Genomic DNA, 16760 nt, shown 5'->3' with positions numbered 1-16760 from the left:
GCTGAACCTTGATCAGAGCAGACTTATTAAACATTTCTTTTGGATTATCCAAATCCCCAAAGAAACTTTCATATATTTGACTATCTGACTGTGTAGCCAATTTTACCTCCGACAATGAAATTTGTTTAGCCATTGCTCGGGTCACTACACATGAAGGAAAAGTTCCTGGAACTTTTTCCTGCTACTGTTCTGTCTGTTTAGCTTCGCTTGTTTTTTCCGTGACTATTGGAGAAGCTATTACCTTCACTCTGGCCAAATCATTTCCCAGGAGTAGGTCAACTCCGTCTACTGGCAAACTATGGACAACTCCTACAGTTACCAAAAAATGGAAACACTCGTAATGAGAGGGGTATCATAGAATCACAGAAGGAGGGCATTCTGCCCATCATTCCTGTGCTGGCTTTTTGAAAGAGTTATCCAAATTGTCACACTCCCCTGCTCTTTTCCCATAGCCCTGTCAAGTATTTAGCCAATTCCCTTTTGAAAGTTACTATTGAATCTACTTTCACTGCCCTTTCCGGCAGCGCAATCCATATCATAACAACTTACTGTGTAAAAAAAATTCCAAGCTAAAGTCCATATGTTGTCTCTGGCTCTTTTGCCAATGGCCTTAAATCTGCGTGCTCTGGTTACCAATACTCCTGCCACTGGAAACAGTTTCTCCTTATTAAAACTGTTTAAGATTTTGAACACCTCTTTCAAATGCCCCTTCAAACTTCACTGCTCGAAGGGGATCTGGACCAGAGTGTGAAGCTTTGACTGAGTTTCATTTCCATTGATTTCAACATAACAGTCAGCTTCGACGATATTGTCTGTTTCACACTATTGTTAAATTTAATATTACTCTCCTCACTGTGACTCACTTCTGGTATTCACTCTCACCACAAGGTGACACTGAGATCTCATCGAAACTTACAAAATCCTACAGGGCGTGACAGGGTAGATTTGGATAGGATGTTTCCTCCGGCTGTTGAGTTTAGACCAAGGGGACACAGTCTCTGAATAAGGGGCAGGCCATTTAAGACTAAAATGAGGAGGAATTTCTTTACTCAGAGGGTGTTGAATCTGTGGAATTCTCTACCCCAGAGGGCTGTGGAAGCTCAATCATTGAACATGTTCAAGATAGAAATTAATAGATTTCTGAATACTAACGACTTCAAGGGATAAGGGGATAGTGGGGAAAAATGGCGTAGAGATAGATGATCAGCCATGATCTGTTTAAATGATGGAGCAGGCTCGACGAGCTGAATGGCCTACTCCTCCTATTTCCTATGATCCTATATGCACAAACCAGGATAAGGATCAGTCCATCGATCTGAAAGAGCTGGATCAAAGGGGTCGGGGGAGACTGAGGGGCATCTGAGCATCAGAAGGAACAGGACAGGCAGAAAGAAGCAAATCGATCTTGCTGTGTACAGCATAGTGTGCAGAAGATAGTTTTGAGACATGCACAAGCTGGAGAGTGAACGCTACCCGTATAGCCCTGTATTGAAACTATCTGTTACATCTATACTCTCCCCTTGTTTGTTGCAGGTAATTGAAAACTCGGGGCTAATTGCTGACTTCAATCTGGCAGAGCACCTTGGTCTGAAGAATACCAGTCTGAACATCAGTAGTATTTACAAGTGAGTGAAAACTTCAGCACTCCTTCAAACTTAACACTGGAACTACATCTGAATTGTCTCCCAACTTGCCATAAACTGTGGGTGTTTTGCAGGTGTTTTGGGGGTTAATAAGGACGTGTGCAGCAGCATTATAGTCTTAACTGCATGCCAGCTCTCCCTGTGATGTTGCTCCCTTGCTGGGAGCGCAAGATCGCAGAATTTCCACCTTTGTGTGAAATTCTGTTTGCCCGGACTGCATTGGAGAGAGTTCATGGAGGGAGGGGAACAATGATTCCAGGATTTAGGGCTCTAAATCACACAGGCTTTCAATGAATGGCGTGCACCCCTTATCTTTCCCTAACAGCCAAAGTGTCTTTGACTTCCAGGGTCAGTTCTCAGATAAATTTAAAATGCTCTTCCCAAGCGGCACAGTGGCGCAGTGGTTAGCACCGCAGCCTCACAGCTCCAGCAACCCGGGTTCAATTCTGGGTACTGCCTGTGCGGAGTTTGCAAGTTCTCCCTGTGACTGTGTGGGTTTCCGCCGGGTGCTCTGGTTTCCTCCCACAGCCAAAGACTTGCAGGTTGATAGGTAAATTGGCCATTGTAAATTGCCCCTAGTGGTGGTAGGGGAAAGCTGGAGATGTGGTAGGAATTTGGGATTAGTGTTCTTCTTTCTTTTCTTTTGGGCCTCCTTATCTCGAGAGACAATGGATACGCGCCTGGAGGTGGTCAGTGGTCAGCTGGAGATGTGGTAGGAATTTGGGATTAGTGTAGGATTAGTATAAATGGGTGGTTGATGGACGGCATAGACTCGGTGGGCCGAAGGGCCTGTTTCAGTGCTGTATCTCTAAATAAATAAGCTCTAAATGTCCTGTCCCACCCAATCATTCTCCTCTCTGCATCTCCTGCTGATTTGAAAGTTTACATCTCGAGGACTAAAGTACAAGGGGATCGAAGTCATGCTTCAGCTATACAAAACCCTGGTTAGACTACACCTGGAGAACTGTGAGCAGTTCTGGGCACTTTAGGAAGGATATATTGGTCTTGGAGGGAGTGCAGTGTAGATTTACCAGACCGATACCTGGACTCCAAGGGTTAAATTATGAGAAGAGATTATACAAACTAGGGTTGTGTTCTCTGGAACTTAGAAGGTTAAGGGGTGATTTGATTGAAATGTTTAAGGTAATAAGGGGAACAGATAGGGTAGATGGAAAGAAACTATTTCGACTCATTAGGGAGTCTGGGATGAGGGGGCAGAGTGTAAAATTTAGAGCCAGACCTTTCAGGAGTGAAATTAGGAAACACTTCTGGACACAAAGGGTGGTAGAAGTTTGGAATGCTCTTCCACAAATGACAATTGAGGCTGGATCAATTGTTAATTTTTAATCTAAGATTGATAGATTTTTGTTATTAAAAGGTATGGGGCAAAGGTGGGTATATGGAGTTATGTCACAAATCAGCCATGATCTTGTTGAATGGTGGGAAGGCTTGAGGGGCTGAATGGCCTCCTCTTGTTCCTATGTTCCTATGATCCTAAAAAAAGACTCAACACCCCGTCTCAAATGTGAATGTGTTCTCCTGATCTACAAACTATTCTCTCCCATTGTTTTCTCAATCTGGTCACTTCCTGCACTGATTTCCTCAAAAACAGAAATGTATATTTCTTCAGTGTTACATGTAGAATCATAGAATAGTACACCACAGCAGGAGGCCATTCTGCCCATCGAGTCTGCACTGGCACTTTCAAAGAGCGACCCTGTTAGTCCCACTCCCCTGCTCTTTCCCAATATCCCTACAATTTTTTTCTCCTTCAAGTATTTATCCAATTCCCTTTTAAAGGCTCCGATTGAATCTGTATCCATCACACTCTCAGGCACTGCATTGCAAATCCTAACCACTCGGTGCGTAAAGTTTTTCTCGTGTCGCCTGTGGTTTCTTTGCCAATCACTTTAAATCTGTGCTTTCTCATTATTGACCCTTGAGCTATTGGAAACAGTTTCTCTTTATTTACTCTATCTAAGCTCTTCACGATTTTAAACGCCCATATCAAATCTCCTCTTAGTCTTCTCTGCTGTAAGGGGAACAAACTCAGCTTCTCCAGTTTCTCCATTTAACAAGTCCCTTATCCCTGGAACCATTCTAGTAAATCACTTCTTCACCCTCTCCAAAGCCTTCATGTCCTTCCTATAGTGCCGTTTCCAGAATTGGGCAGAATACTCCAGCTGGGGCCAAATTAGTGTTTTGTATATGTTTAGTATAACTTCCTGGCTCCTGTACTCTTTGTCTCTGTTTATAAAGCTCAGGATCCCCTATGCTTTATGAACTGTTTTGTGATCTCTCACACACAAAGCTCCTTTTCTGTACACAGTGACTGCCAGAACAACACATCTGTGTGGAAGGCCCTTAACCTGACCCAGAACTTCAACCTGGATGAATATTTGAACCTGAACAAGGTACGTCAGCAACGAGTAGATCCCGGGATGGATGTTAACCACATCCGGTTGTTTCAATAACATTTGGCTAATGCTGAATTTCATCCAATATGCATTTGGAGCAGATTTTGCAACCTGTGTGAAACTGACTGAGTTTGGGTTTTGTCACTGGAGGGACAGATACCTGATGGTCTTTGAACTTTAGAACTTGAGAAGTAGGAGCAGAAGTAGACCATTCGGCCCCTCAAGCCTGCTCCACCATTCAATATGATCATGGTTGATCTTCTGCCTCAACTCCATTTTCCCACCCACTCCCCATATCCTTTGATTCTTTGAGAAACCAAAAATCAGTCCTATCTCAGCCTTAAATACAGTCAATGATGGAGCATCCACAACCCACTGGGGGCTGCAGAAACCTGCAGGCCTGTCTTTCGCTCTCTGCAAGAAATTTAAAGTACTTTAACTGCGCTGTTGACAGGCCATCAGTGGATAGGTGTGGCTGCTTGGTATGGTGAATAAACCAGGAGGCGTTAGATGCAGTGCAGGGTGCCTTAGGCGATCAGATGCAAAATCAGCCAGGGCTCCCGTTCCTGATTGCTGTCTAGTTTAGAGCCAGGTTGTTTTCCTAAACTAATTTCAGTCGGCTAATTGACCTGGGTTTTACCTGCAGTTTTGCCTTTCCCAGGAAATCACATGGTCTCGGATGAGGTGGACAGTGCATTTACTGATACACACTGTGATACATCTGGAGTACTGTGTACAGTACTGGTCTCCTTATTTAAGGAAGGATGTAAATGCGTTGGAGGCAGTACAGAGAAGGTTTACTAGACTATTCCTGGAATGGGTGGGCTGTCTTACGAGGAAAGATTGGACAGGCTGGGCTTGTATCCACTGGAATTTAGAAGAGTAAGAGGCGACTTGATTGAAACATATAAGATCCTGAGGGATCTTGACAGGGTGGATGTGGATGTGGAAAGGATGTTTCCCCTTGGTGGGAGAATCTAGAACTAGGGGTCACTGTTTAAAAATAAGGGGTCGCCCATTTAAGACAGAGGTGAGGAGACATTTTTTCTCTCTGCGGGTCGTGAGTCTTTGGAATTCTCTTCCTCCAAAGGCGGTGGAAGCAGAGTCTTTGAATATTTTTAAGGCAGAGGTAGATAGATTCTTGATAAGCAAGGGGGTGGAAGGTTATCGGGAGTAGGTGGAAATGTGGAGTAATCGGTTCAGCCATAAACTTATTGAATGGTGGAGCAGGCTCGAAGGGCCGAGTGGCCTACTCCTGCTCCTAATTCGTATGTTCGTGCACAAGGTAGCACAACTGAGTTGGGACAGGCTAGAAGGACCAGAGAGTCTTTTCCAATGTTCCATTTAATTTTTCTTCGCTGTACGTGGCCTGCTTGTTGCACTGCGCGATCCCTTAAAGATTGCTGTATAAAGGACTGAAAGGCACAGCCAACTTAGATGTAAGCAGGATATTTGATTTCAACTTGAGCTGTAGGAGGAGATTAAATAGGTGGGGAGAGTCTGTGATTAGGGAGAGTTTACATGGGCTTTGGGGGCAGTGAACCCAATAGACCAGATTATTCTGTTCCATGATTGTTTCAATTTTATTGAAGCCATTCACCTGTTATCTCACATCTCGTATTATCTTTTATTTTTTTTAGTATACAGGGGACATTGCAATTACGTTTGATAAACTTCATGTCGATTTATCGGGGATTACGTTACTGGATGACAAGGGCAAGAAAATCCTGAAAGACTTCCTGAACACTGGTATTAATGATCTAAACTTTACCAGCATCACTGAGCAGGTGAAGCTTATTTTTCACGGATTGACTTAATGTATTGTTATAGTTATTTACTGAGCTAATCATCCAGACGCCTGGACTAATGATCCACAGATCATACATTCAAATCCCAGCATGGGCAGTTTGAGAATTTCAGTTCAATTAAACAAACTATGGAAATAAAAAATAAAAGGTTAAAGTGACTATGAAACTGTTAGATTGTCAGAAAAACCCAATGGACTCATTAATGCCCCCTTTAGGGAAAGAAACCTGCCATCCGTACCTGGTCCAGGCCTATATGTGACTCCAGTCCCACAACAACATGATTGACTCTTAACTATCCTGTGAAGTGGACTAGCGAATCACTGAGTTGTATCAAACTGCTACAAAGGACTGCAGTCGTTTAAGAAGAAAACAAACCATCAACTCATTCTCATGGCAACAAGAGATGGACAATAAATGCTGTTCTTGCCAGTGACGCTCACATCCCCAGTCATGTGTCTTATTCCTGTTTGTGGGATCTTGCTGTGTGCAAATTGGCTTCCATGTTTCCTACATTACAATAGCGACTATACTTCAAAATGTACTTCATTGGTTGTAAAGCACTTTGGGATAACCCATGAAGGTCATGAAAAACACTATAGAAATTGCCCTTCTTTTTTCCCATTGGGGTTTTTCCACATGCAGAAAGACCTGGACAACATTCAGGCTTTGGGCATATAAGTGACAAATAACATTCATATCACATAAAGTGCCAGGCAATGACCATCTCCAATAAGAGAGAATCTGACAATTTCCCCTTGACATTCAACAGCATTACCATTTCTGAATCCCCCACTATCAGCATCCTGGGGGTTACCATTAAACAGAAAGTTATCTGGACCAGCCACATATAAATACTGTGGCTACAAGAGCAGGTCAGAGGCTGGGAAGTCTTGGGCGAGTAACTCACCTCCTGTCTCCCCAATTCCTGTTCACCATCTACAAGGCACAAGTCAGGAGTGTGATGGAATACTCTCCACTTGCCTGGATGGGTACAGCTCCAACAACACTCAAGAAACTTGATAACATCCAGGACAAAGCAACCCACTTCATCAGCACCCCATTCAGAACCTTAAACGTCCACTCCCTCCACCATTGCTGCACAGTAGCAGCAGTGTGTACCATCACAGCACTGCAGCAACTCGCCAACGCTCCTTCAACAGCACCTTCCAAACCCGCAACCTATACCACCTCGAAGGACAAGAGCAGCAGATGCATGGGAACACCACCACCTGCAAGTTCCCCTCCAAGTCTCACACCATTCTGACTTGGAACTATATCACCGGTTCTTCACTCCCTTCCTAACATCACTGTGGATGTACATACCGCACATGGACTGCAGTGGTTCAAGAAGGCAGCTCATCACCAGCTTCTCAAGGATAATTAAAGATGGACAATAAATGCTGGCCTTGCCAGCGACACTCATATCCCATGAAAGAATTTTAAAAATTTATCCTCAAACATTCGGGTGTCCTCCCAAAGTTGAACTGTTGAGTTTAAGAGCGAGCTGCCTGCCTGCCACTTATCAGATTTGTATCCACTGATGTCATCATACTTGGTATAATTATTGTTGGGCAGACAATATTTTGCAGCTAGACACTTAGTGCCAAGAACATTCTCAGGGACTTTTCTCACTTTCGTTGCTCTAACTTGGGTGTAAGTTCAGTGCGAACCCCATTCAGACAGTAAATGGGACTTCTGCTGGAGTTACATTGGCACAATGGAACATAGGAATATAGGAGTAGGAGTAGGCCATTCAGCCCATCCATCCTGCCCCGCCATTCAATATGATCATTGCTGATCATCCACTACAATGCCTTTTTCCAACACTATCCTCATATCCCCTTATGTCATTTGTATTTAGAAATATAGGCATGGAAGGAGCATTGAGGAAATGTTTTAATATGTACATACATCAGGTTAGATACTAGCTGGTGCTTACTCTCCTAACTCTCCACTTGCTGTTTTTCAGTTGGGTCTTCCGCTAATTCAGGTGGGATTGCACGTCACCGAGGAAAAACTACAAAACCTCTCAAAGACTGTGGTAAGTTCATCAACAATCGACTCATGCTACAATCCATGGATGGCATATCTTTCTGTTCTCTTTACAATTACATTTTATTTTGGCAAATTTAATTTTCATTGTGGTGAAACTTGTTAGCACTGTAGATTGGAACATTTGCCTTGTATTCCAATGTCAAGCTGAAGCAGTCCCAGATCTGGTACAACATGGGTTACATCAGAATATCTCTACTATTGCTACACTGGTTTGAGTCTCACACCAGAGAATTGAGCACAAAATCAAGTCTGACACTCCCAGTGCAGTACTGAGGGAGTGCTGCACTGTCAGAGGTGCCGTCGTTCTGATGAGATGTGGAACTGAGGCCCTGTCTGCTCATGCAGGTGGATGTAAAATATCCCAAGACACTATTTTGAAGAAGAGCAGGGGAGTTCTTCCCTGTGTCCAGGCCAATATTTATCCCTCAACCAACTCCATTAAAACAGATTGTCTAGTTATTGCCACATTGTTGTTTGTGGGAGCTTGCTGTGCGCATACTGGCTGTCATGTTTCCTACATTACAACAGTAACTACACTTCAAAAAGTACTTAATTGGCTGTAAAGCGTTTGGGACATCATGAGGTCGTGAAAGGTGCTATATAAAGGCAAATCTTACTACTTTTTGCTCTATAATTTATATTTCCAAAATATTCCCAAATATTTCTATTCACAAAACTTGACTGTTTAGTTTAAAACGCAGTCATGCAATTTTCCTGCTTCTTGAACTGTACTGAATAACACAGGCCGCAAAGCACAGAATGCTGTAACACTCCTGTTGTCATAAAACCATGACATAGCTGACTTGCAATGAGCAATGCCATGGGGGAGCTGCCAGTAAACTGTATAAAAGAATTTATAGTGTTAAATTAAATGATGTGGTGATTTACTGTCCCAGCAATATAATACTGACAAATTAAAGAGCAGTATGAGGAAAGTGTACGATTGTGCTGGTAATGTTACAGTCTCTGAGGCTCCACATGTAAGAAGCAGCAGCAGTCAGGCACCCCCGCAAAAATGGACATGTTGTGGCCAATAGGGGGTGTGGGGGTGGGGCAGTTAGAAATGGGAGGTCATGTGATGAAACTTCCTGGAATACTCAGGTACAGTGATGCAGTACTGGACTGGTAATCCAGAAACTTAGAGTCATAATCCAGAGGATGAGTTCAAATCTCACCACTGCTGTTTGAGAATTTGAATCACATTTAAATAAGAAACTGGTATCAGTAAAAGTGGGCTTGTCGTAAAATCCTAACTGGTTCACTAACATCCTTTAGGATAAGCAACCTTGCCATTCTTACCTCCAGTCTGGGCTTATAAAAAGGTTGCTTTTTAATTGCCCTTTCAAGTGGCCTGCGAGATACTCAGTTGTACCAAATCATTACCAGCAGTTCAAGAAGAAGGCCAACAGGGCTTGCCAGAGATGTCCACATCTCGAGAATGTATAAAAGAAGTTGGCAACCTTAGATTGGGCAGTGTAGAAGGAACTTTGCTTTGCATCAAACCTGTTGTGCCTGACCTGGGAGTGTTTGACAGGGAAGATGGGGCTTGATTCAGTCATCGCTGGGTCTCTGAAATGGGAAAACTTCTCACTTCTCAGTGCTAACGAGGCTCACCTTAATGGGCCACATATTAAGACTGTCACCGGATGCTGAGTGTGCATATTAACACATGTCCAATAATTGTGTTATAGCCAGAGCCATTCAAAACTGAACTAAACAAAGAGGCAGCAAGCCTGAAGGAATTGAACAGCTGGATCCAGAGCAACATGAAGCCAAATATTGTAAGTTTTACACTGGACATGTTCACATATTTATATTGCAGGCACAGCATGGGAACTACATTTTAACACTTGAGCAATGAACATGGCAAAAATGTCAAGAACTGGAATGCTTAGGAACAGGAAAACCATTGGACCCAAGAAGCCCATCTTTTTATGCTACACCAACCCTACCTACTTTCTCATTCTCTTCTCAGTCCCTGTTCTTTCCATAAATATGCCCGAAACTGCTTTCACACTGTAGACTTGACTATGTTCATGCTAGCCTGTCCAGTCTCCCATTTTCCACCCTACTTATACTAGAGCTTACCCAAAACTCTGCTGCCTGTATCCTAACTCACACCAAGTCCTGTTCATTTATCTCCCCCTCGCTCACTGATCTACATTGCCTCCTGGTCCAGCAATATGTCAAGTTTAAAATTCTCATCCTTGTCTTCAAATGCATCCATGGCCTCATCTCTCCCTATCTCTGTAATGTCCTCCAGCTCCCCAACCCTCCAAAGCCGCTAAGCTCCTCCAATTCTGGTCTCTTACACATCCCTGATTTTAGTTGTTCCACCATGCCTTCAGTTGCCTCGGCCCTAAGCTCTGTAAATTCCTAAACCTCTCCACCTCTCTTTGTTACAATCCCATTATGAACCATTAACTTTTAAAAAGGGAAATTTGAATTTCCAGTTACTACTGAAAGAATTACTCTACAAGATTTTATGGTTCAAACAAAAAAACTTTATTGTACAAGATTGAAACAAAGCAAAACATGACTAATTTACTACAATTTCGAAACATTTATATTTTAAACATAAAATCTTAACAGAACATGAAGATGAATGCTTTAAACTCTAACTCTCAACAGAACACTTCTGTTTGACTGTTATTTCCACCCCAAGAGTCCCCTTTACATTACAGGATATTGGTGGTTTGTTCACCTTTCCTTGGACCAATCCAAAGTATACCACAGCTCTTGGGAATTCACTTCAATTCCTTAGTTTCTCAACTGTCTTCTGAGGTATGAGATCACCTTCCGGACCTGGACTTCCCAGCTTGAGCACGGGCCTGCCTCAAAACAGAAATGGCCCAGGTTCCTGATGGCCTCTTTGCTCTTGAATCGAACTGACTTCTAAAAGCCAGCTGCTTGTCTAAGAGCCAACTGACTATGTCAGCAAGGACACAGAAATCAAAACACTTACCGAACCCCCTGCATCATCTTTCTCCATAGCAAGATATGTGGGATGTCCCAGATAGCAATTTAAGCTAATTACCTCCCCAACTCCCAAAAAAACTCTTTGATTTCTGACATCCACATGAGTAATTGATATTGCTAACAAGGACAGAGCAATTTCTTCTAAACTTCCTGCTTCCAACTGCCCAACTAAATGAGCCCACCTGTGGTTTCTTGGCTCTCACCTCTCTAACTCTGTTTCTGTAAGCACTCATGGAGACATTTTTGAACTATAAATCTTCTTTGTTCTGGGAAATCATATGAATAATTTAAATTCCTGATGATGGCAGCTGCAGACACACCATCTTCATCAAGAAGATCAGAAAGGTTCCCATTGTGTAGGGTCTTCACACTTCCCATTATGACCTTACTAAGTAAACATTGGGCCACCCTTTGATTTGTAACTATTTATAACTATTTATCTTTTATTAGAGAAATCTTAACAATGCACTTAGAAAAGCATAGTATGATTAGAACCAGTCAACATGGTTTTACCAAAGGCAGATCCTGTTTGACAAATTTATTAGAGTTTTTTGAGGATGTAACTAGTAGGGTAGATAAAGGGGAACCAGTAGATGTGGTATACCTGGATTCCCAAAAGGCATTCGATAAGGTGTCACACCAAAGGTTAATAGGCATGATAAGGGCTCATGGAGTTGGGGTAACATATTAGCATGGATAGAGGATTGGTTAATGGACAGGAAGCAAAGAGTGGGCATAAATGAGAGATTTTCAAGTTGACAGGCAGTGAATAGTGGAGTGCCGCAAGGATCGGTGCTGGGGCCTCAGCTATTAACAATCTATATTAATGACCTAGATGAAGAGACTGAGAGTAATGTTTTCTGATGATACAAAGGTAGGTGGAAAGGTAAGCTGTGGGGAGGACACAGAGAGGCTGCAAAGAGATATAGACAGGTTAAGTGAGTGGGGAACAAGATGGCAGATGGAGTATAATGTAGGGAATGTTGAAGTTATTCATTTTGGTGGTAAGAATAGAAAAACAGAATATTTTTTAAAAGGTGTAAAACTTGTATATGTTGATGTTCAAGGAGACTTGGGTGTGCTTGTACAATGAATGCAAAAAGTTAACATGCAGGTACAACAAGCAATTAGGAAGGCAAATGGCATATTAGCCTTTATCACAAAGGAATTGGAGTACAGGAATAAGGAAGTCTCACTACAATTGTACAGGGTTTTGGTGAGACCACATCTGGAATACTGTGAGCAGATTTGGTCTTCACATTTAAGAATGGATATACTTGCACTGGAGGCAGTGAAAGTTCACTAAATTGGTCCCTGAGTTGAGTGGGTTGACCTATGATGAGAGGCCAAGTAAATTGAACCTATATTCTCTGGAGTCTAAAAGAATGAGAGGTGATCTCATTGAAACAGACAAGATTTTGAAGGGGCTGGATAGGGTAGACACTGAGAGATTGTTACTGCTGGTCGGGGAATCTAAAACATGGGGATACAGTCTCAGGATAAGGGGCCAATTATTCAGGACTGAGATGAGGAGAAATTGCTTCACGCAAAGGGTTGTGAATCTGTGGAATTCTCTACCCCAGCGGGTTGTGGATGCTCCATCATTGAATATATTTAAGGCTGGGATAGACAGATTTTTGGTCTTTGAGGGAATCAAGGGATATGGTGAATCGGTGGGAAAGTGGAAATGAAGCCTAAGATCAGCCATGATCGTATTGAATGGCGGAGCAGGCTCAATGGGCCGTATGGTCTACTCCTGCTCCTAATTCTTGTGTTTCTTGTATATAACCATCTTAGGTTTGTTTGCCAGCATTTGTCGTGCATTAAAAAAAAATCAATTCCCAAATTAAAAGTTACCTCTCGAAAATTAATATAAACCTGGAACCAGGTGATTGTAACACTTTTAAGATGCTCCTTAAAAGCTATCTCTTTGACCAAGCTTTTGTTTATTGTACTAATGTCTCCTCATGTGGCTCAAATTTTGTCTGGTATCATTCCTGTGAAGCATCTTGGGATGATTTACTATGTTAAAGACATTATATAAATGCAAGTTGTTGTTGTAATAAGGCTGCTGCTTGCACTTTACCCATTGTAATGTAAAGGATCAGAAGGGTCCCCGTTTAACCCCATGAGCTGCTGTCAGGTCTCCAGAGATAGTAAGGAGTCAGTTGCCTATATCTGGCCTCCAATAAACCTTGATTAGCAGGAGAAACAGTAGCCAAAGTGAAGAGAGGAGAGTACCTCTTGTGAGCACATCGTAGAATCATGGAAATTTACAGCATGGAAGGAGGCCATTCAGCCCATCGCGTCTGCACGATGACATCAGTACATTAGTGAGAGAGGATCTTAGATCGGAAGATCAAGATGTAGAATCAGTTTGGATGGTGCGAAGAATCAGCAAGTAGCAGTAAAACAATAGTAGGAGTTGTTTATAGGCCACCAAACAGTAGTGGTAATGTAGGGCATAGTTTAAAGAAGGAAACTAGAGTTGCATACAACAAAGGTAATATAATAATCATGGGGGATTTCAATTTACATATAGACTGGGTAAACCTAATTAGCACTAATGCAGGGGAGGACGAATTCCTGGAATGTATACAAGATGGTTTTCTAGAACAGTATGTTGATGAACCAACTAGAGAATGGGCTATTTTAGATCTAGTATTGTGCAATGCGAAAGGGCTAATTAATAACCTCATTGTAAAAGAGCCGCTAGGAAGGAGTGACCATAATATTATAGAATTTTACATTAGGTTTGAAAATAATGTAGTTCAATCTGAAAATAGGGTCTTACATCTAAACAAAGGAAACTACGAAGGTATGAGGAGCAAATTGGATGTGGTAGTTGGGAAACCCCAGTAAAAGGTATGAAAGTAGACAAACAATGTCCAGCATTAAAGAATTAATAAATGGTTTACAACAAATTTACATTCCTTTGAGACACAAAAACCCAACAGGAAAGGTGATCCAACCATAGCTAACAAGAGAAGTTGAAGATTTTATTAAATCAAAGGAAGAGGCTTATAAAGTTGCCAAAAAAGTAGTAAGCCTGAGGATTGGGAGAATTTGAGAATTCAACAAAGGAGGACCAAGAAACTGATAACGAAAGAGAAAACATAATATGAAAATAAACTAACGAGAAATATAAAAACAGACTGTAAAAGCCTCTATAGGTATGTAAAAAGAAAAAAAAGATTAGTAAAGACAAATGTGGGCCCACTTCAGCCAGTGACAGGAGAATTTATAATGGAGAATAAGGAAATGGCAGAGAAACTAAACAAATATTTTGCGTCTGTCTTCACAGCGGAAGATACCAAAAACTTCCCAGGAATACTAGAGAACCAAGGGACCAGTGAGAATGAGGAACTGAAAAAAAAGTAGTACTGGAGAAATTTCTCTCTCTTTGGCCTCCTTGTCTCGAGAGACAATGGGTAAGCGCCTAGAGGTGGTCAGTGGTTTGTGGAGCAGCGCCTGGAGTGGCTATAAAGGCCAATTCTAAAGGCGCTGCAGATAAAATTGGTTGTCGGGGCTGTTACACAGTTGGCTCTCCCCTTGCACTTCTGTCTTTTTTCCTGCCAACTGCTAAGTCTCTTCGACTCACCACTCTTTAGCACTGCCTTTATGGCTGTCCGACAGCTCTGCCGATGACTGGCAACTGACTCCCACGACTTGTGGTCAATGTCACAGGACTTCATGTCGCGTTTACAGATGTCTTTAAAGCAGAGACATGGACAGCCGGTGGGTCTGATACCAGTGACAAGCTCGCTGTACAAAGCGTCTTTGGGGATCCTGCCATCTTCCATGTGGCTCACATGGCCAAGCCATCTCAAGTGCCACTGGCTCAATAGGGTGTATATGCTGGGGATGTTGGCCGCCTCGAGGACTTTTGTGTTGGAGATACGGTCCTGCCACCTGATGCCAAGGATTCTCCGGAGGCAGCGAAGATGGAATGAGTTGAGATGTTGCTCTTGGCTGACATACGTTGTCCAGGCCTCGCTGCCGTAGAGCAAGGTACTGAGGACACATGCTTGATACACTCGGGCTTTTGTGTTCCGTGTCAGTGTGTCATTTTCCCATACCCTCTTGGCCAGTCTGGACATAGCAGCGGACGCCTTTCCCATGCGCTTATTGATTTCTGCATTGAGAGACAGGTTACTGGTGATAGTTGAGCCTAGGTAGGTGAACTCTTGAACCACTTCCAGAGCGTGGTCGCCGATATTGATGGATGGAGATTTCTGACGTCCTATCCCATGATGTTCGTTTTCGTGAGGCTGATGGTTAGGCCAAATTCGTTGCAGGCAACTGAAATCCTGTCGATGAGTCTCTGCAGACACTCTTCAGTGTGAGATGTTAATGCAGCATCGTCAGCAAAGAGGAGTTCCCTGATGAGGACCTTCCGTACTTTGGTCTTCGCTCTAATACAGGCAAGGTTGAACAACCTGCCACCCGATCTTGTGTGGAGGAAACTACCTTCTTCTGAAGACTTGAACGCATGTGAGAGCAGCAGGGAGAAGAAGATCCCAAACAGTGTAGGTGCGAGAACACAGCCGTTTCACGCCACTCAAGATAGGAAAGGGGTATGATGAGGCACTGCTGTGCTGAATTGTGCCTTTCATATTGTCATGGAATGAGATGATGATACTTAGTAGCTTTGGTGGACATCAGATCTTTTTTAGTAGTCTGAAGAGACCACGTCTGCTGACGAGGTCAAAGGCTTTGGTGAGATCTATGAAAGCAAGGTAGAGGGGCATCTGTTGTTCACGGGATTTCTCCTGTAGCTGGCGAAGGGAGAACAGCATATCAATGGTGGATCTCTCTGCTCGACAGCCACACTGTGCCTCAGGGTAGACACGCTCAGCCAGCTTCTGGAGTCTGTTTAAAATGACTCGAGCGAAGACTATCCCCACTATGCTGAGCAGGGAGATTCTATGGTAGTTGTTGTAGTCACCGCGGTCACCCTTGTTCTTATAGAGGGTGATGATATTGGCATCGCGCACGTCCTGTGGTACTGCTCCCTCATCCCAACACAGGCAAAGCAGTTCATGGAGTGCTGAGAGTAGGGCAGGCTAATTAATGGGACCGAAAGTTGATAAATCCCCTGGACCTGATGATTTACATCCCAGAGTGTTGAAAGAGGTGGCTGTAGAGATAGTGAATGTGTCCGTGATCATCTTCCAAAATTCTATAGATTCTGGAACGGTTCCTGCAGATTGAAAGGTAGCAAATGTAATCGTACTGTTTAAGAAAGTAGGGAACGAGAATGTGGTCACAGTTTCAGAATAAGAGGTAGGCCATTTTAGGACAGAGATGAGGAGGAATTCCTTCACTCAGAGGGTGGTGAATCTTTGGAATTCTCTACCCTAGAGGACTCGAGGCTCAGTCATGGAGTATATTCAAGACAGAGATCAATATATTTCTAGACATTAAAGATATCAAAGAATATGGGGATAGTGCAGGAAGACAGCGTTGAATAGAAGATCAGCCATGATCTACTTAAAACGTGGAGCAAGCTTGAGGGGCCTACTCCTGCTTCTATTTCCTATGTTCCTAGAATTGTTGCTCCTGTCAATATTGCGACCTCCCTCCTTTTTATATCCCCCTCTCTATCTCATCTGTAAACCCTGTAATCAGGAATGCTGAGCTGTCATTCTTTCAGCCATGTCTCAGTAATAGCTATAATGTCATACTCCCATGTGTCAATCTGTGCTCTCAGCTCATCTGCCTTATTCCCTAGACTTCTTGCATTGATGTACATACCATTTAGAACTGCAAACTCCTTTGTTGTCTATTTTCTAGCCTTTGTTTCCATTGCCTTCCAAGCACGCAGGTTAATGTTCCGTCTTTCAAATACCAACTTT

The 16760-nt window shown here is 42.9% G+C and overlaps 1 protein-coding gene across 3 annotated transcripts in view; it reads left to right on the top strand.

Annotated features, from left to right (window-relative positions):
- prom2 (prominin 2) overlaps positions 1-16760 on the top strand; it is a 146541-nt gene that overhangs the window by 106995 nt on the left and 22786 nt on the right. For all 3 annotated transcript variants that reach the window (XM_068053172.1, XM_068053173.1, XM_068053171.1), the window contains exons 14-18: positions 1534-1625; positions 3973-4057; positions 5701-5847; positions 7838-7909; positions 9615-9704. In XM_068053172.1, the coding sequence (XP_067909273.1) occupies positions 1534-1625; positions 3973-4057; positions 5701-5847; positions 7838-7909; positions 9615-9704 (486 nt within the window). The remainder of the gene's footprint in view (positions 1-1533; positions 1626-3972; positions 4058-5700; positions 5848-7837; positions 7910-9614; positions 9705-16760) is intronic.

The sequence above is a fragment of the Heterodontus francisci genome, chromosome 20 (assembly GCF_036365525.1).
Source record: "Heterodontus francisci isolate sHetFra1 chromosome 20, sHetFra1.hap1, whole genome shotgun sequence".
Classification (NCBI taxonomy): domain Eukaryota; kingdom Metazoa; phylum Chordata; class Chondrichthyes; order Heterodontiformes; family Heterodontidae; genus Heterodontus; species Heterodontus francisci.
The sequence above is the reverse complement of the archived record's forward strand: the minus strand, read 5'-3'. Positions and strand labels throughout refer to the sequence as shown.